Genomic DNA, 24,403 nt, shown 5'->3' with positions numbered 1-24,403 from the left:
CTTCATTCATTGTAACAAATGCACCCCTCTGGCGGCGAAGATGTTGACAGAAGGGAGGCTGTGCATGCGCGGGGGGGGAAGGTATACGGGGAAATTTCCGTACTTTCTGTGCAATTTTGCTGTGCGCCAGAAACTGCTCTTTAAAAAAAAGAGGAGGGGAGGGGGCGGTGTTTTAAAGTTGCCCCTGTCACCCCACCATGCTGGGCTCCCAGGGGGAATCTCGGCACCTGCCTTGACCTTCCCCTCCCAAATGGGGGGGGGGGCTTCTGTTCCATTCACCTAGAGGACAGACAGCCTGGCACCACCAGGTGATGGGTAAATGCTTGATGGAGCCAGTCCTCCCCAGGGGGATGGAGCAGGCTCAGGCAAGCCAGGGGCTCCTGAGGTTCCAGGATCCCCAACCCACCACCCCTCACACCAAGGACTCCTCACACTCCTCCATCCCTAAGGAAAGGCACCATATGAAGACAAATGCCCACTTTATTAGCCAGCAGCTGGCCTGCAGGGCTCCCTAGGGCCCACCTTCATAGATCATACCTGCGACCTGCCCCCTCCCCCCCCCTCCCCCCCGCGACCGTGGGGCAGAGGGGGAAAGAGGAGCTACCAGGGATGGGGGGGGGGGGGGATGGCCTCACAGAGGCCTCATAAATACGAGAGGGTCACTGGCAGGGATGCAAAGGGGCTGGACGGCAGGGGCTCAGGGGAGGCGGGCTATCCCAGGGCGGTCCACGTCATGCGGTGCCCTGAGTCCGTGGGGGCCCCGGCTCAGCGTCTAGGCGGCACAGGGGGCTGTCGTACACCATCTGCAGGTTCACCTTGTGGCCCACCAGCTCCCGGATGTTGTTGATGCCGTATTTGATCATCGTTGGGCTTTGGGCGGGGAGGGGAGGAAGCAGTTTTAACGCCACGTCAGGTCACGCTCTCCTCTGGCCACACCCTCTCCGATGGCTCCCATCTCCTTCGACTAAAAGCTCGAGTTGCTCCCAGGGCTCACGAGGCCCTGGCGTGTCCTGTGTCCTGCCCCTTTCCCACCCTCATCTCATCTCACTCTACTGACTCACTCCCTCCAGCCGCCCGGACCTTCTCAGTGTTCTCCAAACACAGCACGCACATTCCCGCCTCAGGGCCTTTGCACTGCCTGTTCCTGCTGACTGAACACCCTTCCCAATATTCCCCTGGCTTACTCCATTCACCTCCAGTCTCTGCTCAGATACCGCCTCTTCCTCGAAGCCTTCCCTGACAACTATGTCTCCTTAGTCCTCCCTGCTGCATTTTCTCTACAGCACTTACTGGCCTCAGACACACTCCAGACTTTACCTGTTCGATTTACTTATGTATCTTACTAATCATCATCCTTTTCACTGCACTACGACCCTAACTTCACAGAGGCATCCTCATAGCACAGGACCAAGCATACAGCGGATGCTCACTAAAGGCTTACTGAGTGAATAGATGGATGGTGCTGGAGGTCTGCAGGCCCCGGGCCCGTCAAGTCAGACACCCTGAGTGGTCTGGGCACTCACCGCTCCAGGGAGAGGCCCCAAGCAATGACGGACACGTTCTCGGGGAGTCCCATGGGCAGCAGCATCTCGGGGCGGAAGATCCCAGAATTCCCGACTTCCACCCACTTCCTCAGGCCTGTAGGGGCAGGAGAAGGACAGGGCAGATCGTGTGGATGACGCTGGGTCTGGCAGTGAGCTTGGGAGTGGGCTTGGCAGCGAAAGGGACCCGGGCTGGGCGCGGGCAGCCTGAGACATCCCTCCCCCTCCCAGGGCCAGGTTCTGCCCTGACCTTGGTGGTAGCTGAACACCTCCATGCTGGGCTCCGTGTAGGGGTTGTAGGCCGGCTTGAAGCGCAGCTGGGTGATACCTGGGCAGGGGAAGCAGGGGAACAGGGGAGTGGAAGATGAGCCTGGCGCCCATGGCCTCCTCGGCCCCACTAACACCGCCCACCGTGGCCCCGCCTGCCTACCCAGCTTCGTGAAGAACTCCCGCAGGACGCCCATGAGGTGGCCTAGGGTGAGGCCGTGGTCGGCCACCACGCCCTCGATCTGGTGGAACTCGGCCAGGTGTGTGGCATCTAGGGTCTCGTTTCGGAACACACGATCGATGGAGAAGTACTTGGCCGGTGTGAAGGGCTTCTGGGGGCGACAGGCAGGCCAGGCCCGGGAGTAGGTCAGAAGGTCGGCAGGACAGCCCCCAGCCTCCCCCACTGCCCAGGCTGAGCTGCACCTTCTGGGCCAGGCGGTAGAGGGCGCGGGCACTGGCGGACGTGGTGTGCGTGCGCAGCAGGGTTTTCCGGGCCTCTTCCAGCTTCCAGTTGTACTTGTACCTTCAGGAGGACAAATGGCAAGTCCACGTTGCGGCCTTCAGGTCCCCGACCTTCTTCCCCCATCCCGGCACCCCGAAGCCCTGGGCCTGCCTCACCCCTGTGAGCCGTAGCCACCCTGAGAGTGGGTCCGCTTGACCCGATGGACGTAGTCCATCGGAAGCTGCAGGGCCTCAGCTGGATCTGGGCAGGACAGAGCATCACCTGGTCAGTCAAGGAGCATTTCTCAAACAGCCACTGCACAGAGGACACACAGCAACACGTGCAGCTCCCACCCTCGCCACCCACGGCAGCCAGAGGGTGCTGGCGAACATCCCAGTCACATCCTTCCTCTGCCCAGAGCCCTCCGTCTCCCTGGGGGTGGGGGTGGGGGTGGGGGTGGGATGGGGGGAGATGACGAAGCTCGCTCTCTGGTGATGCGGTCCTGTCACCTCCCATTCCTTCCTAACTGATCACTCCCTCCAGTCACAGGGCCTCCCAGCTGATACGTCAGCATACCAGGCACATCCCAGCCTCAGGGCCTTTGCACTGGCCATTCTCTCCTGGAACTTTCCTTCCCAGATATGGTTCTCTCCCTTCTGTCCTTTGGCCTTTACTTAAACAAAGGCCTGATTTTAAATGGACAGCTCCTTCCCCTCCATGCCAGGTTCCAGTGTGTTCACTGCCACCTTGCATGACTGCATTTACATAGGACTCGGAATTTGACATACATCTGTCCTACAAGGATGCAAGTCTCACCAGGGCAAGAACTGGTTTCATTCATAGCTGTAACCCAGGTGTTTATTAAAATTTTTTTTTAACATTTTATTTTTGAGACAGAGAGAGACAGAGCACGAACAGGGGAGGGTCAGAGAGAGAGGGAGACACAGAATCTGAAACGGGCTCCAGGCTCTGAGCTGTCAGCACAGAGCCCGATGTGGGGCCCGAGCCCACGGAGCTCGAGATCGTGACCTGAGCCGAAGTCGGACGCTCAACCGACTGAGCCACCCAGGCGCCCTGCGGTAACCCAGGTGTTTAATAAAGATCCTGGCACACAGGAGAGGCCGAACAATCACTTGTTGTGTGAATATGCGAATTCTTAAGATCCCTTTCCAGAAACATCATTTTGGTGCACCTGAAAAGCCTGACATCAAATCCCAGCTTCACTGCTTATAAGCCGTGTGACCCTGGCAGGCGATGTTCCTTCTCTGAACCCCGCTTTCCTCGTTTATAAAAGAGACCTAACAGCGGTACTTCCTACAATTGGCAGGAGAATTAGAACAGCGGCTGGCGTATGGTGAGTACTTAAGTTTTGGGGGCCATGGTAACTATGACAGCAATGCTACTGTTGCTCCTGGCCGGGTAACAGGCACCCAACTCAGTGGCCTCCCCTGCCTTCCTGCGCGGGACGATGACAATCACTGTGGAAAGTCATTCAATTTCAGACAGTACTAAGCACTGCGAAAAAAAGAAAAAAATGGGAACCAAGCTTAGAAACTAGGGACAAGGGATGTTTTGAACTTGGGGGGACAAAGGCATGTCAAGGTGGCCTCTATGAGGTGACACGTTAGCAGAGGTCTGATGCTGCAGCCCACCTCGAAGACCTGGGAGAAGATGGTCCTTGGCCGAGAGCTGCCTGGCAGCATGGGCCAGGGCCACGAAGTGGGCAGGACAGGACGTGGGAGGAAGTCACAGAGGTCAACGGGCCCAGCGGGCCACAGCGAGGATGCAGTTTATTCCGTAAAGTAAGTACACCACTCCAAAAAGTTCTGCCCGGGCCTGGCGCCTCTGATGGTGGCGCCCACCCCACCTACCTCGAAGGAAGAAGGTGTCGTGTTGGTCACGTGCTGGGTGCTGCTGGGGCTGGAAAAGTGCATCAAAGTTCCAGAAGGAGCTCTCGATGAAGTTGTCGGTCGGCATCTCCGTGAACCTGGAGGGAGATGAAGCCTGACCGTCTGGCCTGCGCCCTGTGGCTGGGCCGGCCCCACCCCCGGCCCTGTGCTCACCCCATCTCCAGGAAGATCTGCCGGAACTGCGTGCGGACCTTGAGCAGAGGGTGCAGGTGGCCGCTATCTGGGAGGACGCCATGGGCCAAGAAATTGTACGGCTTGAAGGGCCGGTCCCGCCAGGAGCCGCTGTCAGAGGATGCAGGGCACAGGGGCCTGGTGAGGGCTGCCCTCCCTCCCCGACCTACCCCAGTCCCTGGGGCCACTCCCTACCTGGAGATCATCTCTGGGCTCAGCTCCGTCTCCTGTTTGGAGATGCTGGTGCTGAAGGCACTGCCTTTGCTCACCCAGTAGGTCTTCAGGGTCCTGAGGCCAGAGGAGAGGAGGGGTTGCCCACTGTCACCTCTTTTTTTTTTCCACTTTTTTTTTTTTTTTTTTTTATTTTTGGGACAGAGAGACAGAGCATGAACGGGGGAGGGGCAGAGAGAGAGGGAGACACAGAATCGGAAACAGGCTCCAGGCTCCGAGCCATCAGCCCAGAGCCTGACGCGGGGCTCAAACTCACGGACCGCGAGATCGTGACCTGGCTGAAGTCGGACGCTTAACCGACTGCGCCACCCAGGCGCCCCTGCCCACTGTCACCTCTTTCCAGAGGTTTCCCTTGAACTCCTATCTGAGGCTGACCCCAACACTCCCCACTCAGTCGCTCCACTTTATTTTCTTCCCAACATTTATCGTCACCGGAAACTCTCTTATTTGGCCCACACCTACATTGCTGTGCCCGTTCACTTATTCGTTCAACAAGCACTTAACGAGAATCTACTATGTGCCAGGACCTGTTCAAGGTACTTAAGCACCCAGCTGAGTAAGAATAATAGGTCAAGTCTCAAGGGTTTATCTCGTGCCAGGCTCTTTTCTCTTCCACTGCAATCATCCCGCTACTTTGTGAAAAGAGGTCATTTTACAGATGGGGAACCTGAGGCCCAGAAAGATCCAATGCTTTGGCAAAGGTCACCCAACCAGTGAGTGCCAGGAGCCCGGACCTGGATTGGGCAGCCCTCCTCCAGTCTGTGTTCTCATCACCACTATGCCACTTGGTACCTGCTCAAAGGGTACATCAGCCCTGTGAGAGCAGAGCCCCCAGCCTGTGCAGGTCCCAGCATTCAATCAATTTCAGACACTGAAATCAGAGCCGTAAAGGAAATAAACATGGCACCCAGAATGGAAAGTATAAGCCAGCAGCTTTTACGCAACTCAAAGGGAGAGATCGGTGTCAGGATGGCCTCTTTAAGGTGACACACAGGCACAGGTGTGATGCGCAAGCTTGGCTTAAGAGAAGACAGTTCTCTCGGGGCGCCTGGGTGGCTCAGTCGGTTAAGCATCCGACTTCGGCTCAGGTCATGATCTCTCGGTCTGTGAGTTCAAGCCCCACGTCAGGCTCTCTGTGCTGACCACTCAGAGCCTGGAGCCTGTTTCGGATTCTGTGTCTCCCTCTCTCTCTGACCCTCCCCTCGTTCACGCTCTGTCTCTCTCTGTCTCAAAAATAAATAAACGTTAAAAAAAATTAAAAAAAAAAAAAAGAGAAGACAGTTCTCGGCAGAACTCGTGGCATGAGCAAAGGCCCTGAGGCGGCATGAACCTGGCATGAGTGCTTGACAACCATAGGGTAAAACACAGCTTGGAGGACACTGACAGCACTGCCCCAGTGTGGGCAGGACGGCTCCCTCCCCCCATTCCTCCGGGGCCACACAGGTGATGGCTGATGGAAAGGGGGCACCCACTCACACTTCCGTCAGCAGTTTCCTCTTCCTGAGCTCACTCCTTTCCTTCTCACCCAGCTTCTCAGCCTGCCCACCCTGGACCAGTTGGAGCCGCCGCTGCACCTCGTCCTCCATGCTGTCCACCTGCCGTGATGATGACAGGGGTGAGGCACTGTGAAGGCCAGGTGCCCATGTGCACACCTGCCTGCCTGTACGCAGGGACTCACCACTCGGAACACACGGGGCCCATCAGCTGCACTCTTATCCACGCGGATCCACTTGTTGGACATGGCCTTGCTGAAGCCCACCTTGCCGCTGGGCAGTCGCTGGGGGAGTAAGGCCACAGTAAGTGGAGCATGGGGCCACCTGACCCCGTCACCTCCCTGGGCCTTGTCCCTAGGCCCTTACCATAAGCTCGCTCTGGGCCAGGCCCTCCGGGGGGATGCTGCGAAACACCCGGGCCTCATGGCTGCCCTCCCGGGCTATCTCCTCGCCCTCAGCGGTAAGCTCCCAGCGCTTGGTGGAACGTAGCTCAGCCTCAATGATCTGCAGGGAAATGGGGGAGGGGGCACGCACAGAGACAGGGTTCAGAGCCAGGCACGCCCTCACCGCAGCACTGGGCTTGCAGAGTGCCCGAAGCCTGCCTCACATCCGAGCTGCACCACTTCCCAGCTGAGTGACTGCCCCTTGCTGAGCCTCAGTTTCCCTTCTGTAACATGCAGATAATGAGAGATGGCTCACACCTCCCAGAGTGAGGTAAAGTGCTAAGAATGCTACCTAGCCAAAAAATAAACCCGACTGCTTTCGAATCCAAGAAAGATTTTTAAGGTCCCAGGTGAATTGACTTGTCTCCACATTTGACGTGTTCACATCTCAGCGCCCGGAGTGTCAGAGAAGGGCCTCCGTGTCCACATTACACACAGGGACCCAAAGCTCCATGGTAAGGATGGGTCCAGGTCATGTAAAGAGGGGCAAGGCCGGCTGGGGCCCATAGGGCTTAGCTCCCTTTTCATTCTAATTCCCAGCTCTGCTCCTCACTCCCTGTGTGAACTTGGGAAAGTTGTTAAACTTCCCTGAGCAAGTTTTCTTATCCACAAGAGAAGGGTGTGATGGGCTCTACCACAGGAAGTTTTCTTGACAAGTAACGCATTCAGTAAGCAGCAAATGCTGCATAAATCCTAACCACTGTTCCTATCGTTGTTATTACCATCTCTGCTGTTAGACTGAACCACATTAAATAGCCACTATTTAACCTTCTGTGACCAGCACAAGTCAATTCCACATCAAACAAGGTACTGTCACCCCACCCAAGATACCTTTCCTGCACTGATAACCTCAGGATCTGCAGCCTGAATACTCAATTTCTTTGTCTTTTAAAAATTTTGCTAATGTTTATTCATTGTTGAGAGAGAGACATAGCACGAGCTGGGGAGGGGCAGAGAGAGAGAGGGAGACACGGAATCCGAAGCAGGGTCCAAGCCCTGAGCTGTAAGCACAGAGCCAGATGTGGAGCTCAAACTCGTGAACCAGGAGATTATGACCTGTGCCGAAGTCAGATGTTCGACTGAGCCACCCAGGCTCCCCTGAATGCTTAATTTCAAATCCAGGTTTGCCTGTCCCTTCTCATGACGCTGATCAAGTTACCGACCAGTGCTCAGAAACTGTCACATCTGCAAAGCGGGCGTAACAGTCCTATCATGCTCCGGTTATGGCAAGGACTAGATGATAAATGAAGTTGAGACCAAAGTGGGGCACAGAATATGAGCTCAATGAATACATACCCCAGTTATATTTTCTGATTCCTAGCCTTGAGGATCCAGCCTCCTGGGGGGCCTACAGGCCTCTCGGAATCTCCTCTTATGGCTCTATCACCTTTCACTTGTCCAAGTCAAAAAGGCTGGGCTTCATCCACGCTCCCCCTGCCTTGCCAGGAATCCCCTCTCCCTTCCACCCGCCTCCCTACAGCCAGACACCATGCCCTCTACCCTGGGGATGTGCCAGCCTCTGCCTTCCTCCCCTCACCACCAGTCCTGCCCCTGCCAATCCTTCCCCAAAGTGATGCAGACAGCACATACATCTGACTGGTTCCAGCTCCCCCAGTACCCCCATGAGATAAAGACCTACGAGGCCTTGTAAGTTTTGGCTCTACTAATGCCTTTCTACGCCTGTTTCCCGTTCCCACCATTGATCCTGAAGCTTTCCTCCTCAGTGCAGAGGCCCGACTCGGCTGCCACCTCCTCCAGGACGTTCTCTTTGACTCCCCAGGCTGGGCCAGCTGTCACCTCTGGGTTGCCTGTGCTTCCTCCATCACTCTGCAGGTCACCTGAGGGTCTCCCTCATTAGATCGCAATCTCCGCGAGGGCAGGAACCGCCTCTTCCTGGTCCACCATCGTGCCCCTCGCCCCCGCCAACTCTCTCTCAATGGACATTTACTGCGAACGGAACGTCAGCTCTCCCGGGCTCTCACTTGTTTCCGACTCCCTGCCCGCGCACCCCAGGATGGACTCCTGAAGGACTCCTCAAGAAGCAGTGCCTTCCAGGCAAGAGGACTGCAGGTACAAAAGCGAGAAGGCCAGGCATCACGGGCCCGACTTACCTCTCCCAGCGCCTGCAGGCTCTTCACGGCGCCCACCACTGCCTGGTGCTCCATGCCCAGCTTAGCCGCCAGCTCCGCGCTGTCCAGGCCGCCATCGGCCGCCGCCAGCTGCCTCAGCAACACCTCCGCCACCGGGCCGTCCGCCATGGCTGTGCCCAGCGTGCTCGGCGTATCCCGCCGGAGCCTGAACAACCGGAACCGGAACCGGCGCCGGGAGTGTGTGTCGCCATCTTGAGCGTGGCGGACCTTGTGCCGGGCTCAGAATGCCGCCATCTTCAGTGTGGCGCTGGATCCTTAGGGGGTGGGAGGGACACCGTGCCCACCTCCACCCTAGCTGGAATAGTGGTGTCTGGTGGACTAGAGAGGCCAAATTGCAAACCTCAAGGACAGAATCACAGAGTTGTTTTAAGTGTCACCCAGCCCCACCTCCAGCAGGCGGTGTGACCTTGGACTTCTGTCTCTCTGTGCCCAGGAGGCCCCTGCCTTTCTGTATTGGCCTGTGGGAGGGCTGTAGGTGGTGGGCTTCAGGGACAGTCATTCCCTGGTCAACTACTTTTAAGGTCCCCCCCCCCCTTAATTTTTAGTGTTTTTTTTTTTAATTTTTTTTTTCAACGTTTTTTATTTTTTTTTTTATTTTTGGGACAGAGAGAGACAGAGCATGAACGGGGGAGGGGCAGAGAGAGAGGGAGACACAGAATCGGAAACAGGCTCCAGGCTCCGAGCCATCAGCCCAGAGCCTGACGCGGGGCTCGAACTCACGGACCGGACCGCGAGATCGTGACCTGGCTGAAGTCGGACGCTTAACCGACTGCGCCACCCAGGCGCCCCTAGTGTTTATTTTTAAGAGAGAGAAAACAAACAGTGGGGGGGGGGGAGGGGTGGGGAGAGAGAGGGAGAGAGAATCCCAAGCAGGCTCCACACTGTCAGCGCAGAGCCTGGCTGGGCTCTTTCCCACAAGCTGTGAGATCATGACCTGAGCCAATAGCAAGAGTCAGACACTTACCTAAGACACTCAGGCGCCCTTTTAAGTTTTTAAAGGGAGACGAGGTAGGGACTATCCTTATATACAAAGGGGAGAGGGAGTCAACTAAAAATAGTTACAGTCAAGGTAGCAGCTAACCTACATGGACATCCCTGTGTGCTCTGCCCAGTGCTAAGTGCTTCAGGTGTGTTTTTTCATTTTCCCAAAAACTTTGATACAGATATTGACATCATCGCCATTTCACAAATGTGAAAATGGAGGCTCCAGAGGGTGGTACGTTCTAGCAACAAACAGTTGCTAGAGATAGTGCCAGAAACTATAAACACCTCCGATCCCACCCCCCATCCCCGAATGCCCGGAGAAGATCAGTGTCAGGGCAATAATGCATACTCGAAACCACTTCTGGCCCATAGAGATAGAATGCGGGACACAAATCTGATTTTAAGCTTTCTAGTAGCAGTGTCAAAAACAAAGTGGGTGAAATTAATTGGAAGAATTTACCAAACTTGCCAGGTCCAAATGATTATTTCCATACTTACTATAAAATTACTAATGAAATACTTCACATTCTTTTTCCATACTAAGTGTCCAGAATCTGATGAGTGCTTTTACGGTTATGGCACATCTCGGTTGGGACAAGCTACATTTCAAATGGTCCACCGTCACGTGTGGCCAGTGGAGATTATAGTAGGCAGTGTAAGTAGATGCTAATCCCATTTATGCCACTCACCCAAATCGCTTAATCCTTCTGTGCCTGTTTCCTTGCCTGGATAGAGATGCTATAAACGCAGGTTATTTAAGTGAAAATACTACCCACGCACGTACACGTACTTGCTAAGAGTCAACTGTGTGGAGCATGTGACAAGTGCGATTCTAAGCAGAACACCTGTACTCATTTAACCATCACGATTACTATTTGAGCCTGGAAAATGGGTTTACGCACATCACCCAATCCTGACCCTACGATAAGCTCCTGATGAAAATTCAGGATGTGTGTCCCTCAAAGTCCCTTCTTAGCTTCAAAGCACTTTCTTCCTGTTTTGTTTATTGAATTCCTCCAAGAGCCTTTCCTTCTTTCTGTCACATAGCGAGTAGGTTTTAAGCCTGCCGGGTGCTGCAAGAGACACTGGGGGATGATAAAGTGAATAAGACCGTCAGAGTGTCTACAATCGAGCAGGAAGCACCAAGCTCATGTGTGCATGACATATGGCGGGAGGGAGGGAAGGCTGGAGGGTCAGTGGCAGGCCTGCAGTGGCCACCCCAGATTGGGGCTCCTCATGACCAGGGATTGGTGGGGGGGTCAGGTTGGCTGATACTGGATACTGCCTGGGGCAGGGCAGAACCCCAACTTCTCCAAGACTCCTTATTCCTCCCTTTTCTGAGTCCCCAGCACTATCCCCAAAGCACCCCCCCCCCCCCCCCCGCTTTTGCCAGGATTCCCCCTTCCAAGCCCACGTTCCCAGGTCCAGAGCCTGTTTGCTCAGGGTTTGGGAAACCCCCAGCCTTCCTTCCTGCTTCCTGCAGCTTGGGGGCAGGGAGATGGTGTCTGTCACTGTCAGTCACGTGCCTTTGGCTTCAGAAGACTCTAGACTCAGGGGTCCTGCCCATCTCCCTTGGACTTTATCTTCCTCACCATCTGTCTCTTTTTTTCCTCCCCAACGGAACCCCCATCCTCTCTTCTTTAGCCGTTTAATTGCAAAAGCCAGGCCGTTTGTGGGAGACCACAGGCAGCGACCCCTTTACTGGCTGAGGGAGGGGTAAAGGAGAGGCCGCAATTAGAGGAACAACCCTACCCCACTCTGGGAACCACAGCCTATAGTCACATCTTGGAGCCTTCTGGGCTTCCTTCCCTCTGTCCCAGGACAACCCTAACAGCACTGAAAGCGGTTTTGTAGGGCGGCCCCTAGCCAAAGTTTCTCCTCCTAGCCTCTTAGAGGCTCCTGTGTCTTCAGATGCTAAGTGACTTGCCCCGGTCACACAGCAGCAGTCTGACAGGCGGCCAGGGCACTAGGGGCCAGAGAGGAGAGAGCTAACATCTTACTCTCCGGCCTGCAAGGCTGTGGCACCGGGATGAAGTGAAGACCCAAGGGCTCGGCCTCTGAGCTCAGGCGCCCTCTGCCCCACCGTGGCCCGGGGCGGGGACGAGCGAGAGCGAACGCGTCAGTAGGGGCTCCCCAACTGCAGGGTAGAAAGTGGCTGGGAAAACCTTGCCCACCCTTACCCGCAGAGGGGACGAGAGAAGGCGAGCTGGGGCAGGACCCTGGTCCTGAGCAGTGACAGCGGCACTCGCGCGCGTTCTTTAAACTCCCAGATCGGGAGCTAAGCGCGCGGGCTAGGGCGGGGTTGGGTCGAGGTCTGGTCACATGACCTGGCCAGAGGGGCTCGAGGCCCCCACCACATCGGTGGGCGGCCCCCACAACGCGTGGTCGTCCTTCATTGGCCAGTTGTATGGCCAATAGAAATCGGCCATCTGGGAACCCTGCGTTCCGAGGCACATACTAACCTGCTCAGACGACAAGGACCCAATGGAAAGTCAGGGCCGTGACCACTGACCAATCATAAGGTGCGGAGGGCGGGACAAGAGGCCGGGCCAGGTTGGTTTGAGAGACAGTAGGGTATAAAAACGCGCGGCCGGCGGCAGCGTCCGTCCCTACTGCAGAGTCGCCGCCGGAGGAGAGGTTTAAAGGGCCCGCGCGCCGCCGCCCCCTCGGCCCGCCATGCTGCTACCCGTGCCGCTGCTGCTCGGCCTCCTCGGCCTGGCCGCCGCCGAGCCCACCGTCTACTTCAAGGAGCAGTTTCTGGACGGAGGTAAGGCCTGGTCCCGCCTCGAGGCCGCCGCGACGACGAAAGCGGTCCCCCAGCCTAGATCTGCGTTGTCGCTTGTAATTACTGCTTAGAGGGCCAATACGGTGGCCTCCGGGGACTAAAGCCGCAGACGATCCTCCGTTGTGTGTCCCTTGGGGAGCGTCGAGGGTGCAGCGGACTCTCGCGGCGTGAGTTAGGGTTTGGCGGAGGATCCTTTAAGCCATCCGAAGTGTCAAACTAGAGGTTGGGGCGGGGGCAGTCGGGGGTTATCAACCCTTTTCCAATCCGCAGCAGTTTGAGGCTACTGGCAGATATTCGGTGGGGGTGGAGTGGGTCAGTACGGCCGCACTGAGCCTGCCCCTTTGATCCTCTAGAGGGGTGGACCGACCGCTGGATTGAATCCAAACACAAGTCAGATTTTGGTAAATTTGTTCTGAGTTCCGGCAAGTTCTACGGTGACCAGGAAAAGGATAAAGGTAAGAGCCTGGCGGAGCTGGGGGGGGGGGGGCGGTGATCGGATTCAGGGGGACTTCCTGGAGGAAGCTCTTGCACACGACAGACACAGCCTGGGATCCCCATGAGCAGGGCAGTGGGGGAGGAAGGGGCAGTGGTTTGTACGGCCAATACTTAGGGTCTATGGAGGTTGGGGCTGAGCCATGACCTCACTCTGGTCTCTTGCTAGGGCTGCAGACAAGCCAGGATGCCCGCTTTTATGCCTTGTCGGCTAGATTTGAGCCCTTTAGCAACAAGGGCCAGACGCTGGTGGTGCAGTTCACAGTAAAACACGAGCAGAACATCGACTGTGGGGGCGGCTACGTGAAGCTATTTCCAGAGGGCTTGGACCAAACGGACATGCACGGAGACTCTGAATACAACATCATGTTTGGTGAGGGGCCCCGCCCTGGTGCTGACCTCTGATTAGTTACAGGGAGACTTAAATGTCAGGGACCCTTAAAGCTGGTGACAGGTAGTTTTGAGGATATGGACTGTATTTATGTAGTTGAGGCTGGCCTTGGGAGGGGAAACGAGAGGATTGCATTGTTATTTGTTGGTGTGAAACTGTTAATTTGTGGTGTTTTATGTAGTTATTTCCTGATATTAGCTGTATCAGATTCTAGAGCTCTGGTTGGTTGGTTGGTTATTTCCTTTTTGAAAGTTGCCACCTACGGCCCCTTAGAGCCCGTCAGAGGCTGATTCCTGTGTTGTGACCCTTTGCAGATCTGTATTTAAGAACCAAGTCTTGCTTTGTAAAGGGGAGGGGGGGGCAGGGAGCTTTGCTACGGTGGGCATCCTCTTGTTCTAACTGGACCAACTCTTCACGTAGGCCCGGATATCTGTGGCCCTGGCACCAAGAAGGTTCATGTCATCTTCAACTACAAGGGCAAGAACGTGCTGATCAACAAGGACATTCGTTGCAAGGTGTGACTGGGGGTGGTGACAAAAGGCGCATAGGGGAGTGTCAGAGGCCAGCCTGGTGGGCGGGGCCACTCATCTCCCACTCTCTTCAGGATGATGAATTCACACACCTGTATACGCTGATTGTGCGGCCGGATAACACCTATGAGGTGAAGATCGACAACAGCCAGGTGGAGTCAGGCTCCTTGGAGGATGATTGGGACTTCTTGCCTCCCAAGAAGATAAAGGATCCTGATGCTGCGAAGCCTGAAGACTGGGACGAGCGGGCCAAGATTGATGACCCCACAGACTCCAAACCTGAGGTTGGTGTTTGGGCAGGTTCTCCCTACATGGAGGGTGTAGAGGACAGCTGGGTTGACTGACCTCTCTGTGTACCTTCAGGACTGGGACAAACCCGAGCACATTCCTGACCCTGATGCTAAAAAGCCAGAGGACTGGGATGAAGAGATGGACGGAGAGTGGGAACCACCAGTGATTCAGAACCCTGAGTACAAGGTGGGGCTCTGAGCGGGGTTGGGGGGACGCACAGTGGGGAGTATGCTGACCCCCACTCACCCACTGGTTACCTTCCCCTTCTGCAGGGCGAGTGGAAGCCCCGGCAGATCGACAACCCAGATTACAAGGGCACTTGGATCCACCCAGAGATCGACAACCCCGAGTACTCCCCTGATAGCAACATCTATGCCTATGAAAACTTTGCTGTCCTGGGCTTAGATCTCTGGCAGGTGAGACCGAGGGGATACCTGGAGCACTTCACAGGTTCAGGGTCACCCAGGAGGAAAGGGACGGTAGCATTCAACCCCGAGCTGGTCTGATCCAAAAGTAGTGCTTTTTCTGAAGAGTTTCGTGGTCTGTCTTATGGAGCGCTCATAGCACTCTCTTTGAGGTTTTGCTTATTTATGTGCCAGCTACCATTTTCAGTCCCTTTATGCAAAGGAACTTGTTCAACTGTCCTCAACAACTAGAAGTTAATTGGATTACCCCATTAGAAAATTAGTTTCACCGACGCTTGGTTGGCTCGGTTGGTGGAGCATGCGACTCTTGATACTTGGGGGCATGAGTTCAAGCTCCATGTCAGGAATAGAGCTTGCTGAAAGAATATAAATAAACAGGTAAATAAATGTGGCTTTTAGAAAAAAATCAAAGGAAGAAAATTAATTTTAGAGAGACCAGGTTGACGTTTTATTCACTGACAGATATTCTGTGCCTAGGATGGTGCCTGGGTGGTAGAAGGTACTGGAAAAATATTTGAACAAGGGACCGAGCCCCCATTTTACAGATGAAGAAAGTGAAGGGCCTTGTGTAGTGGTCCTGGGAACAGAGGGGGTGGGAGTGTTGTCCCCTCTGACCACCCGCCTACCCATCCTCCTGCCCCCCAGGTCAAGTCTGGCACCATTTTTGACAACTTCCTCATCACCAACGACGAGGCGTATGCAGAGGAGTTTGGAAACGAGACCTGGGGTGTCACGAAGGTGGGACCAGGGTCTGATCCTGGGCTTGGGGGTGGGCAGGTCTGGTGGGTGGGGGCCCGGCCCTGAAGTACGGGTGTGGTGTGTGTACAGGCGGCGGAAAAGCAGATGAAGGACAAGCAAGATGAGGAACAGAGACTAAAGGAGGAAGAGGAGGATAAGAAGCGTAAGGAAGAGGAGGAGGCAGACAAGGAAGACGAGGAAGACAAGGATGAGGAGGACGAGGACGAGGATGAGAAGGAGGAAGAGGAGGAGGAAGATGCTGCCACTGGCCAGGCCAAGGACGAGCTGTAGGGGCCACACCACCGCCTCCAGGGCTGGACTGAGGCCTGAGCGCTCCCGCCGCAGAGCCGGCTGCGCCAAATAATGTCTCTATGAGACTGGAGAACTTTCATTTTTTCCAGGCGGGTTGTGATTTGGGGTGGATTTTGGTTTTGTCCCCCCCCCCCCTTTTTTTTTTTTTAAACTGGTGTTTTGTCTTTGATTCTCCTTAGTCCTTATTCCTGATCCTCCTCTTTCTTGATTGACATCTTTGCCTTCTTCTGTCCCCTTCTCTCCCCAGATCCCTTAGTTCCCCTCCAACCTGAGGGGGCAGGGGAATGTGGAGGAGAAGCCCCAGGCCCGAGACTCCCATCTGCTCTCCTTCCTGGATCCCAGAGGGGGGCAGGAGAAGAGGGTGGCATCCCCAGCCCCCCCCAAGCACTGAGGAAGAACAGGGCTCCTAGGGCCTGAGCTCTGACCCCTACCCACCACCTCCCTTCCTCCCCTGCTCCCAGGACTGGGCCACTTCTGGGTGGGGCAGTGGGTTCCAGCTCGGGTCACACTGAGAATGTAAGAACTACAAACAAAATTTCTATTAAATTAAGTTTTGTGTCTTCCTCCTGTGTCTTTTCCTTCTGGGGGATGGGACTCGAGTAAGGCTCATTTTTCAGCAGCTGAAGTGTTGATTAAATGTCCCATAAGGTGATAGGAGTTGTTGTTTACCCCCACAACCCCAAACCAATCCGAGGAGAGCAATTGTTAAGTGCCATTACAGATACTCCACATGAGAACTCGTTGAGTCTCTGCACCGAATTGGGTGTTTGTTTCTAATACCAGTTCGGTTTGAGGCTGTGTGCCAGAATTCAGTAAGAGATAGAGCAGGGCTATGAACCCACACCTTAGCACCATTTCATGCCATCCATTGGACACTCATCCATATATACTTAAAAAAAAAAAAACTTTTTTTTAATGTTTATTTTTGAGAGAGTGAGCATGAGTGAGGGGGGTGGGGCAGCACAGAGAGAGAGGGAGACAAAGAATCCAAAACAGGTTCCAGGCTCAGCCGTCAGCACGGAGCCCTACACAGGGCTCGAACTCCTAAACTGCAAGATGGTGACCTGAGCCGTCGGGTGCATCATCAACTGAGCCACCCAGGAGCCCCTTAACCACATTGTAAAAGTCTCAGCTGGTGTTAAAAGCTATTCCTTTTATATAGGTTCAAAGGTGGTAAATACTTTGCTGGTGGTCTTTAAATTCTTGGAGGTAAAGAGATGGTCCCACGGGGTGGGGGATGGTACAGAGATGACCGGTCAAGGAAGTCTAGGCCTCTGAGGCTCTCCTAGGCTCATCTCTTGTTGGGGACCACAAGGCTGTCACTGAAGTCCTGTAAGTAGGCTGGAGCTCATGTCCCTTGTTGCAGGGGAGAGGCAAGAAGTCCTCAACGGCTTGGCCTCTGGTGGAAACATCTGGGCTTGGTGTGCTGTAGAGGAGAAAAACAGCAGGACCTTGTTACAGTTGAGCAATGCCTGAGGTATCTGGTAACTGCCTGGTGCTGCGCTTGGGTTGAGTGCTTGGAAACCAAAGAGCAGGTTTGGAGGCAGGAAGTGATTCAGGATGGGAAGGCCACCTAGTAACTGGGAGATAAGCCCAACCTTGCTTCCAACCAGTCCCACAAAACACCATATTCGGCTTAGGCTAAGCAATCCTTCAAGTCCATATTCATTGGATGGTTCCCCATGCTTACCCTACTGTGTTCTGTGGTCCAGCCCCACCCCTCTGGGAGGCCTCTAGAATTGATGTATCCAGGAAAAGTTGGTGGAGAGATTCTGTATTCAGTGTAGGGAGGCCTTGAAAAGTGAAAGTTTACTTAAATAATTGGGTCAGACTGGGGATACTGGGGTGAACAAAGTGGTCAGGGAAGGAGCAAGAGAGAGATGGGGCACCCAGGAACTAGTAGTACTGTAGGTTCATTCCCAAAATCCAACTCTCCCTCAGTAACGAATGAGGTCACAAAATCCCAGTCGTTCCTGTTTCCGCAGCCAAATGTGGTTTCTCGAATTTTTATTTAATTGTTGGTGACCTTTGGAGTATTTTTTCCAGCCCTGAGTAGGGGTTCCTGTGAGGGTGGCCAGACCAGAATAAAACTCATTTGGAAGACAAAAATGAAGTTTTTATGGAAGAGATATAAATATCCATAAGTACATGAAAAACTGTTCAATGTAATCAACAAACTCATAGGGGCACGAAAGTGGGGTCGTCGGAGCCATTTTGTGGCTGTATGACGTCACCGCTAACGGGCATGGCGTCACTCGCAGGAAACCACGTGACGTTATGCGCGCTGACTGAGAAGCGGCTCGCCCCGACCCCGGGCGCAGACTGCAGTCTGCGCATGCCTGGCCAAAGGGCTCTCTCTCTTGCGCATGCCTACCAAGGCTAAGGGGGCGCGCGCAGGTCACGTGCACTGGTGGTCGGCGCGCGCACCGCCTGCCCCGGAAGCGGTCGGCTCGCGGCGCGGCTGGGCGCTAAGATGGCGGCGGCGTGAGTTGCATGTTGTGTGAGGATCCCGGGGCCGCCGCGTCGCTCGGGCCCTGCCATGGCCGTCACCATCACACTCAAAACGCTGCAGCAGCAGACCTTCAAAATCCGCATGGAGCCTGACGAGACGGTGGGAGCTGGACCGGAGCCTGGGGGCGGGAACGATGGGGGCCGGGGGTGGGTGGGGGCGGGGAGGACGGGCTCCCGACTGGAGGGGCGGGGTGGACGGCGCGGGCAGAGCCCTGCCCACCCCTCCCTACTCGCCTGGCTCCCGAGCCTCCCTCTGGTTCTCGGCCCAGCCCCCAGCGACTCGTGCTGATGGCGTTTGTGGGCCGGTCTCTGGACGAGGCCCCACCCCCCGGGGCACCCATCAGGCCCCGTCTCCAATGTCAGTGCCCTCGCGGGTCGCTGGAGCCGCTGACTCCGATTCCCGGACTGGCCACGCTCTTCCGGACGGGAGCTCCGAGTTCGTAGCTTTGCAGGCGTCTCCTTGGGACGTTGGTGGCCGAATTTGGGAGTAGTGACCAGGAGATTCCAAGTAGTGACGGCAGTGACAATGAAAATGATAAACCATTTGACTTTCAGTGATCCATGTTTGTTGGTTGGTGGTTTGTTCTTTACCAGCCGCTGAGCGTTTTAGTGTTAATCTAACTAAATCTGCAAAACAGGCTTGTCATTTGAGCACTCTTGACTTATCCACCACGTTTTACAGATGTGGAAATGTAGGAATGAGAGAACTTTGTCACCATTAGAAAAGCAAGTAATAGCAGAATAGAGATTGAAATTTGGTTTTGCCTCAGGTGAGAGCCCGTGGTGTAAACATTATGCTGCGTTTTTAGTTGAAAAGAGACTTAGGACCTAAGAAATATATTGAGTGTCTAAACTCTGTTTGGTACTTTTTGCACAACTAGCTCATGAAGGAGACATCGAAGTACACTTTTTGTAGAAGAGGAAGGAGCACTCATTTTTTGACTCGCCCAATGGTTTGAGTTTGGGCAAGCTACTTAATTTTTTTTCTGTGTCTGTGTTTCCTCAAGTGTAGAATAAGGTTAACGATACCTGTTTTATGCAGCAATGAGGTTTTATAAGTGATGTGTATACATAGTATGTACGTAAGGCGTTTTTGGAAAAACTGAGCGCTGTCATCAGCGTGCAATGAAGAATCTTATTTCTTTTCCTTCTATGTTTAGCATACTTTACATCTTTTGAAGTTACGTTTGTTTTGTTTCCCTCTTCTCACATTAGTGTTATCTCCACGAAAGCAGGGACTTCGGATGAGTTTTGTTCCTTGCTGTGCGCTCAGTACCTAGAACAGCGCCCGGCATGTCATAAGTGTTGAGGAAATGCTCCGTTGCATGGTGGGATGAGCAAACAAATTTGAATCTGGTGTTCTTGACTACGAAGCTTAGCCTCTGTGCCATCGAAGCTTGTGGTGTCTTTCCCTCCGCTTCCCTCTGCCCCCAGAAGAAAGAATCTTGAGGTTTGCAATGAGTGTGCCCTTCCTTCCAGGTGAAGGTTCTAAAGGAGAAGATAGAAGCTGAGAAGGGTCGTGATGCTTTCCCCGTGGCCGGACAGAAGCTCATCTATGCTGGCAAAATCCTGAGTGATGACGTCCCCATCAGGGACTATCGCATCGACGAGAAGAACTTCGTAGTCGTCATGGTGACCAAGGTGGGTGAAGTGTGCTGGTTGGGGGTGGGGGGTGGGTGAATTAGCTGGGGAGTTGGTAAAGAGCCTGTGTGCCCCAGAGAGATTAGCTGTGAATAGGGCGGGGCAGAGACAGGATGGGATGTTGGGGCTAGATAGGGATATTGATGCCTGCTCCTTTTTCTGGGTGTCACAGGCCAAAACTAGCCCAGGCACTTCAGTACCCCCAGAGGCCTCACCCACTGCTGCCCCGGAGTCCTCCACATCCTTCCCTCCGGCCCCTGCCTCAGGCATGTCCCAGCCCTCACCTACTGCCAGAGAGGACAAGAGCCCGTCAGAGGAATCAGTCCCCACGACATCCCCGGAGTCTGTGTCAGGGTAAGGCAAGGGAGCAGCAGCCCCAACTTGGGCCCTGTCCTCCCAGTACATTCCAACGCCCTCATACATGTTCCCACATATCTGGGGGAGGGCAAGCACCGGAAGTCAGGGTCCGATTTCTCTCTCTTGAATTTGCAGCTCTGTTCCCTCTTCAGGTAGCAGCGGGCGAGAGGAAGACGCGGCATCCACGCTAGGTGGGTGGGTGGTCCCCAGGGCAGAAGCAGTTGGGTGCCCCAGCCAGCAGCTGGGCCTTGTGTGGGTGTGGGAGGGCCTGGGAGCTGCCCTTTCCTTTCCTTGGTGACCCAGACCTTGCTGCTCCTTCCACAGTGACTGGCTCTGAGTATGAGACGATGCTGACAGAGATCATGTCCATGGGCTATGAGCGGGAGCGGGTCGTGGCCGCCCTGAGAGCCAGCTACAACAACCCCCACCGAGCCGTGGAGTATCTACTCACGGTGAGGTGGGGCTGCTGCCTCCTGGGGAGGCCTCAAGGGAGTACTCGGGCTTAAATACCTTAACGGGTGGTGAGAGAGGCAAAACCTGCCCCCAGAAGCTTTGGGGTTGTGGTTCCAGCCAGGAAAGGCTTCCTGCAGGAGCTTGGACATGAGCGGGTGGGGTGGGCCTGGGGAGGGCAGGGCCGTGCGTGCAGGAGGGGGGCAGCGGGCAATCTGCGCATTAGAACTAAATAGGACCCCTGACAGGGAATTCCTGGGAGCCCCGAGCCAGAACATGGTTCTGTCCAGGAGAGCCAGGTGTCGGAGCAGCCAGCCACGGAAGGAGGTGAGCGGGTTGGGAGATGTGCATGTGGGGTGTCTGTCAAGGCATCTGACTCCCCCCGCTCCCGAGCTTCTGGGAGTCCAGCATGGCGTCTGACTCCACACCTTCCTCCTGCCGGCAGGAGAGAACCCCCTGGAGTTCCTGCGGGACCAGCCCCAGTTCCAGAACATGCGGCAGGTGATTCAGCAGAACCCAGCACTACTGCCCGCCCTGCTCCAGCAGCTGGGCCAGGAGAATCCTCAGCTTTTGCAGGTGCGGCCCTGGGGGTGGAGGGAGCCAGGGCAGGCACCACCTCCACTCCCCGTGCGGGTGTCACGGCCCCAGAAAGCTAGCCTGGCCTGGCCTGGTATGTGGGAGTCTCCGTTTGGAAAGCAGGTCTGATGCCCCCTGATGCTCCAGGCAGTGTGATGCTCTGCTTGGTTTCATGTAATTTTCCCAAACATCCTGTGAGGTGTAAGTGCTGTTGTCCTCCTCTCTAATGGAGGCAGATGCCAGAAGTTTGGAGTAGTCTGGCAGCTGGTGTGGTGTGTGTCTGCTTCCAGCCTCTGGGTCCTTTGTGTCTGGCTTCCATACAGTTGGTGCATCATAAGCGCCCACCGGGTTGCGTGGCACTGCCCAGAACCTGTGTCCCAGTTGGCTCTGGGACCACTGTGCTCAACGAGGCTCCATCCGGCCGTCGAAGGTTCCTGTGCACACAGGCAGTGGCCCCTGGGTGTGACAGGGTTTTCTGGATCCTCTGTGAAGGTCTCCCTCTCTTGGTTTAAGACCTGTCGTCTGCTGCTTCTCCACTTCTCACTCGGTCTCTTGTCCTGGCTCCTCCTTTTTACTTTCCCCAGATGTTGTAGGGCACAGGCTGCACACCTCTGTTGTCTTTATTTAGTCTTTCCTGCGTATCGTTTTGGGCAGTGATGTCCCCCAAATCGACGTGACCAATCTGGACCTCCAAATGTTAGGATCCTTCTAAAATTTTCTTTAGTGTTTATTTGGGGGCGGGGGGGGAGGGGTGAGGGGGGGAGAGAGAGGAAGACACAGAATCGGAAGCAGGCTCCAGGCTCTGAGCTGTCCGCACAGAGCCCAGCATGGCGCTCGAACTCACAAACCACGAGATCATGACCTGAGTGGAAGTCAGATGCTTAACTGACTGAGAGCAATCCAGGCACCCCTGAAAGTGCTTTCTAGAGGTCTAAGACTTCAGAGCAGACCCTCTTCTTATGCCTCCCCTTCCCTGCAAGGACCAGCCTGGGGTTGCTTGAGCCTCAGGCCCTGGGGGCTTGCTGGGGTCACCCATCACCTGTCTTGCCAGAACATCTCACTCAGCCCAGCCCTTCTCCCAACCTCTGTGGCTGCCACCTCATCTCCCACCTGGTTTCCTGGCAGCCACCACCCAGGCCTTGGCTTCTGCACCGCCCCATGGTCCATGCTGCACCAGGAGCCAGATTCCTAAAAGAGCACTCTTTGCCTTGAAATTACAAACTGTCACACATAGGGGCGCCTGGGTGGCTCAGCTGGTTAAGCGTCTGCCTTCAGCTCAGGTCATGATGTCACGGTTTGTGGGTTCGAGCCCCACCTCACGCTCTGCTGACAGCTCACAGCCTGGAGCCTGCTTCAGATTGTCTGCCTCTCTTTCTGCCCCTCCCCCACTCACGTTCTGTGTCTCCCAGAAATAAATTAAATAAATAAATAAAGTCACACGTAAATAGAGTTGTAGAACACCTGGGTGAGTTAATGTTTTTAAAAAGTATATGGATCACATCTTTCGCTGTTTAACCATCACTGTGGTGTTCCCTCATACTAGAAAGCAGAAGAACACAGGTCTGGTCCCTGCATCTTCCTCTCTGATCTCATCTTTTGTTTTGTCCCCTTTTTGTTCTTTTACTCTGTTCATGCCACACGGGTCTTCTGTTTCTGGGATTTGCCAAGTACATTTCTACCTCCAGGCGTTTGCACTTAATTGTTCTATCTGGAGGAAATTTCCCTTCCCCTCCTACAGATCACAGACCTCCCTTTCCTGGCAGGCAGTGTTTTTTTTCTAGCCCAGCGTTTACCCTACTGAATGCTGGGGCCACTATTTACATTGTAAATCGTTATCCACTCGTTTGCTTGTTCACGGTCTATCTTCCTACCCTGGAACATCAGCTCCACCAGGATGGGGCCTATATCCACCATTATGTTGCTGTTTGGCCAGAACAGCCACCCTTTAAATATTTGCTGAATGAATGAAAAAGGGCTAAGGACCTGGGGAGGAAGGCATCAAGGGCTAGGAGTCACAGTCTCGTTTTCTCCGTCTCACACAGCAAATCAGTCGGCACCAGGAGCAGTTCATCCAGATGCTGAACGAGCCCCCTGGGGAGCTGGCAGACATCTCGGACGTGGAGGGTGAGGTGGGCGCCATAGGTGAGGAGGCTCCGCAGATGAACTACATCCAGGTGACGCCACAGGAGAAGGAAGCTATAGAGAGGGTAAGAGGCCTGGCTGAGGGGTGACTTCCCTGGTGGGCCGGGCCCTCACCCCCTGCTCATACCTGCCCATCTTCCCACAGTTGAAGGCCCTGGGCTTCCCAGAGAGCCTGGTGATCCAGGCCTACTTCGCTTGTGAAAAGAACGAGAACTTGGCAGCCAACTTCCTCCTGAGTCAGAACTTTGAGGACGAGTGATGCAGGGAGGCCAGGCCCCCCCCCCCCACCTCCCCACCCCCCCAGCTCCAAAAAGTTTTATAAAAGAAAAAAATATATATATATTCATGTTTATTTAAGAAGTGGAAAAAAAATCAAAAACCTTAAAAAAAAAAACAAAAAACAAAACCAACTTCCCACCCTCCCAAAGTGGCTCCTATTCCCATCTTGGCCTGAGAAGACCCAGGCCAGACAGCTGTCCCTGATCCCCCGCCCCAGCCCTGCCTGCTCCAAGAAACTGGCAGGACTGGAGGCGACAGATGGGCCCCTCTTGGCCTCTGTCCCAGCTCCCTGCGGCCAGATGGAGAGGCGGCTGCCTGCTTCCCCCTCCCCCAAAGAGCCCCTGAGACCTCCCCCCCCCCCCCGCCCGCCTTCTTCCAGGGTGAGGGGAAGCTGGAGCCCCAAACTTTGATCCTCCATTGGAGTGGCCCAACCTTTCCATCTCGGGTGAGCACCTCGGGAGGCCTAAGGATCCCTTCCCTAGTCTGGCCTTGGCCTCTGGCCTGCATCTCTTTGCTGGGGAGGAGGAGGCCTGGCTTGTCCTGCCTGGGGAGGGGGTAACATCAGAGCTGCTTCGGAGGTCGAGGCCACCCCCACCCCAGGACAGAACGTGTCTCTGATAAAGGTTTTGAAGCGAATAAAGTTTTAAACGCTCGTCCTGTGGTGTGTGCCTACTGGGGCTTCCTACTCTGGCTCCTCTGGGTCTGGGGGCCGGTTGGGCACAGGTGATCCAGCGGTGCCAAGAAAGGGCAGTGGTCTGTCAGCCTCTGCAGACTGGGGCTCCCCGTCTCCACACCCTCCTTTCAGGCCAGCTCGTTCCCAGGCAGTGGGCCCCCGCCCCAATTTAGCCTTG

General features: G+C 55.0%; 3 protein-coding genes and 1 long non-coding RNA gene across 4 annotated transcripts; 2 read left to right on the top strand and 2 right to left on the bottom strand.

The window, feature by feature from the left end:
- Positions 1-462: 462 nt before the first annotated feature.
- FARSA (phenylalanyl-tRNA synthetase subunit alpha) lies at positions 463-9,171 on the bottom strand. Its single transcript, XM_058727840.1, has 13 exons — positions 8,610-9,171; positions 6,422-6,559; positions 6,241-6,339; positions 6,039-6,157; positions 4,527-4,619; positions 4,314-4,442; positions 4,122-4,237; positions 2,427-2,511; positions 2,232-2,331; positions 1,972-2,140; positions 1,792-1,869; positions 1,524-1,638; positions 463-870 (listed from the first exon to the last, which is right to left on the bottom strand). The coding sequence occupies exons 1-13, from the start codon at positions 8,754-8,756 to the stop codon at positions 732-734; spliced, it is 1,527 nt and encodes a 508-aa protein (XP_058583823.1). The 5' UTR covers positions 8,757-9,171; the 3' UTR covers positions 463-731.
- A 1,286-nt stretch (positions 9,172-10,457) lies between these two features.
- Positions 10,458-12,222, bottom strand: LOC131510576 (uncharacterized). The gene is made up of 2 exons (XR_009261103.1): positions 11,813-12,222; positions 10,458-10,717 (listed from the first exon to the last, which is right to left on the bottom strand). It is a non-coding gene; the product is annotated as an uncharacterized LOC131510576 (long non-coding RNA).
- Positions 12,223-12,229: 7 nt separating this feature from the next.
- CALR (calreticulin) lies at positions 12,230-16,159 on the top strand. Its single transcript, XM_058727842.1, has 9 exons — positions 12,230-12,399; positions 12,771-12,872; positions 13,079-13,282; positions 13,721-13,815; positions 13,905-14,114; positions 14,194-14,307; positions 14,394-14,537; positions 15,192-15,284; positions 15,375-16,159. Exons 1-9 carry the CDS (start codon positions 12,309-12,311, stop codon positions 15,573-15,575), a joined length of 1,254 nt encoding a protein of 417 aa, XP_058583825.1. The 5' UTR covers positions 12,230-12,308; the 3' UTR covers positions 15,576-16,159.
- Positions 16,160-18,018: 1,859 nt separating this feature from the next.
- On the top strand, positions 18,019-24,204 carry RAD23A (RAD23 homolog A, nucleotide excision repair protein). The gene is made up of 9 exons (XM_058727843.1): positions 18,019-18,207; positions 19,587-19,748; positions 19,921-20,102; positions 20,241-20,296; positions 20,430-20,557; positions 20,804-20,882; positions 21,001-21,131; positions 23,174-23,338; positions 23,419-24,204. Exons 1-9 carry the CDS (start codon positions 18,136-18,138, stop codon positions 23,530-23,532), a joined length of 1,089 nt encoding a protein of 362 aa, XP_058583826.1. The 5' UTR covers positions 18,019-18,135; the 3' UTR covers positions 23,533-24,204.
- The last annotated feature ends 199 nt before the right edge of the window (positions 24,205-24,403 follow it).

Source organism: Neofelis nebulosa, chromosome 4 (assembly GCF_028018385.1).
Source record: "Neofelis nebulosa isolate mNeoNeb1 chromosome 4, mNeoNeb1.pri, whole genome shotgun sequence".
In the NCBI taxonomy this organism is placed as follows: Eukaryota; Metazoa; Chordata; class Mammalia; order Carnivora; family Felidae; genus Neofelis; species Neofelis nebulosa.
Note: the sequence above shows the minus strand (reverse complement) of the source record. Positions and strands in the feature narration are given on the sequence as shown.

Coding starts and splice junctions, on each gene's coding strand:
- RAD23A (XM_058727843.1), top strand. CDS start 18,136: ATGGCCGTCACCATCACACTCAAAACGCTGCAGCAGCAGACCTTCAAA. Junction 19,749..19,920: donor TAGTCGTCATGGTGACCAAG/GTGGGTGAAGTG, acceptor TGGGTGTCACAG/GCCAAAACTAGCCCAGGCAC. Junction 20,297..20,429: donor AGACGCGGCATCCACGCTAG/GTGGGTGGGTGG, acceptor CTCCTTCCACAG/TGACTGGCTCTGAGTATGAG.
- FARSA (XM_058727840.1), bottom strand. CDS start 8,756: ATGGCGGACGGCCCGGTGGCGGAGGTGTTGCTGAGGCAGCTGGCGGCG. Junction 6,560..8,609: donor GCCTGCAGGCGCTGGGAGAG/GTAAGTCGGGCC, acceptor ATTTCCCTGCAG/ATCATTGAGGCTGAGCTACG. Junction 4,443..4,526: donor AGCCCAGAGATGATCTCCAG/GTAGGGAGTGGC, acceptor ATCCTCTGACAG/CGGCTCCTGGCGGGACCGGC.
- CALR (XM_058727842.1), top strand. CDS start 12,309: ATGCTGCTACCCGTGCCGCTGCTGCTCGGCCTCCTCGGCCTGGCCGCC. Junction 13,816..13,904: donor ACAAGGACATTCGTTGCAAG/GTGTGACTGGGG, acceptor CACTCTCTTCAG/GATGATGAATTCACACACCT. Junction 14,538..15,191: donor TGGGCTTAGATCTCTGGCAG/GTGAGACCGAGG, acceptor CCTGCCCCCCAG/GTCAAGTCTGGCACCATTTT.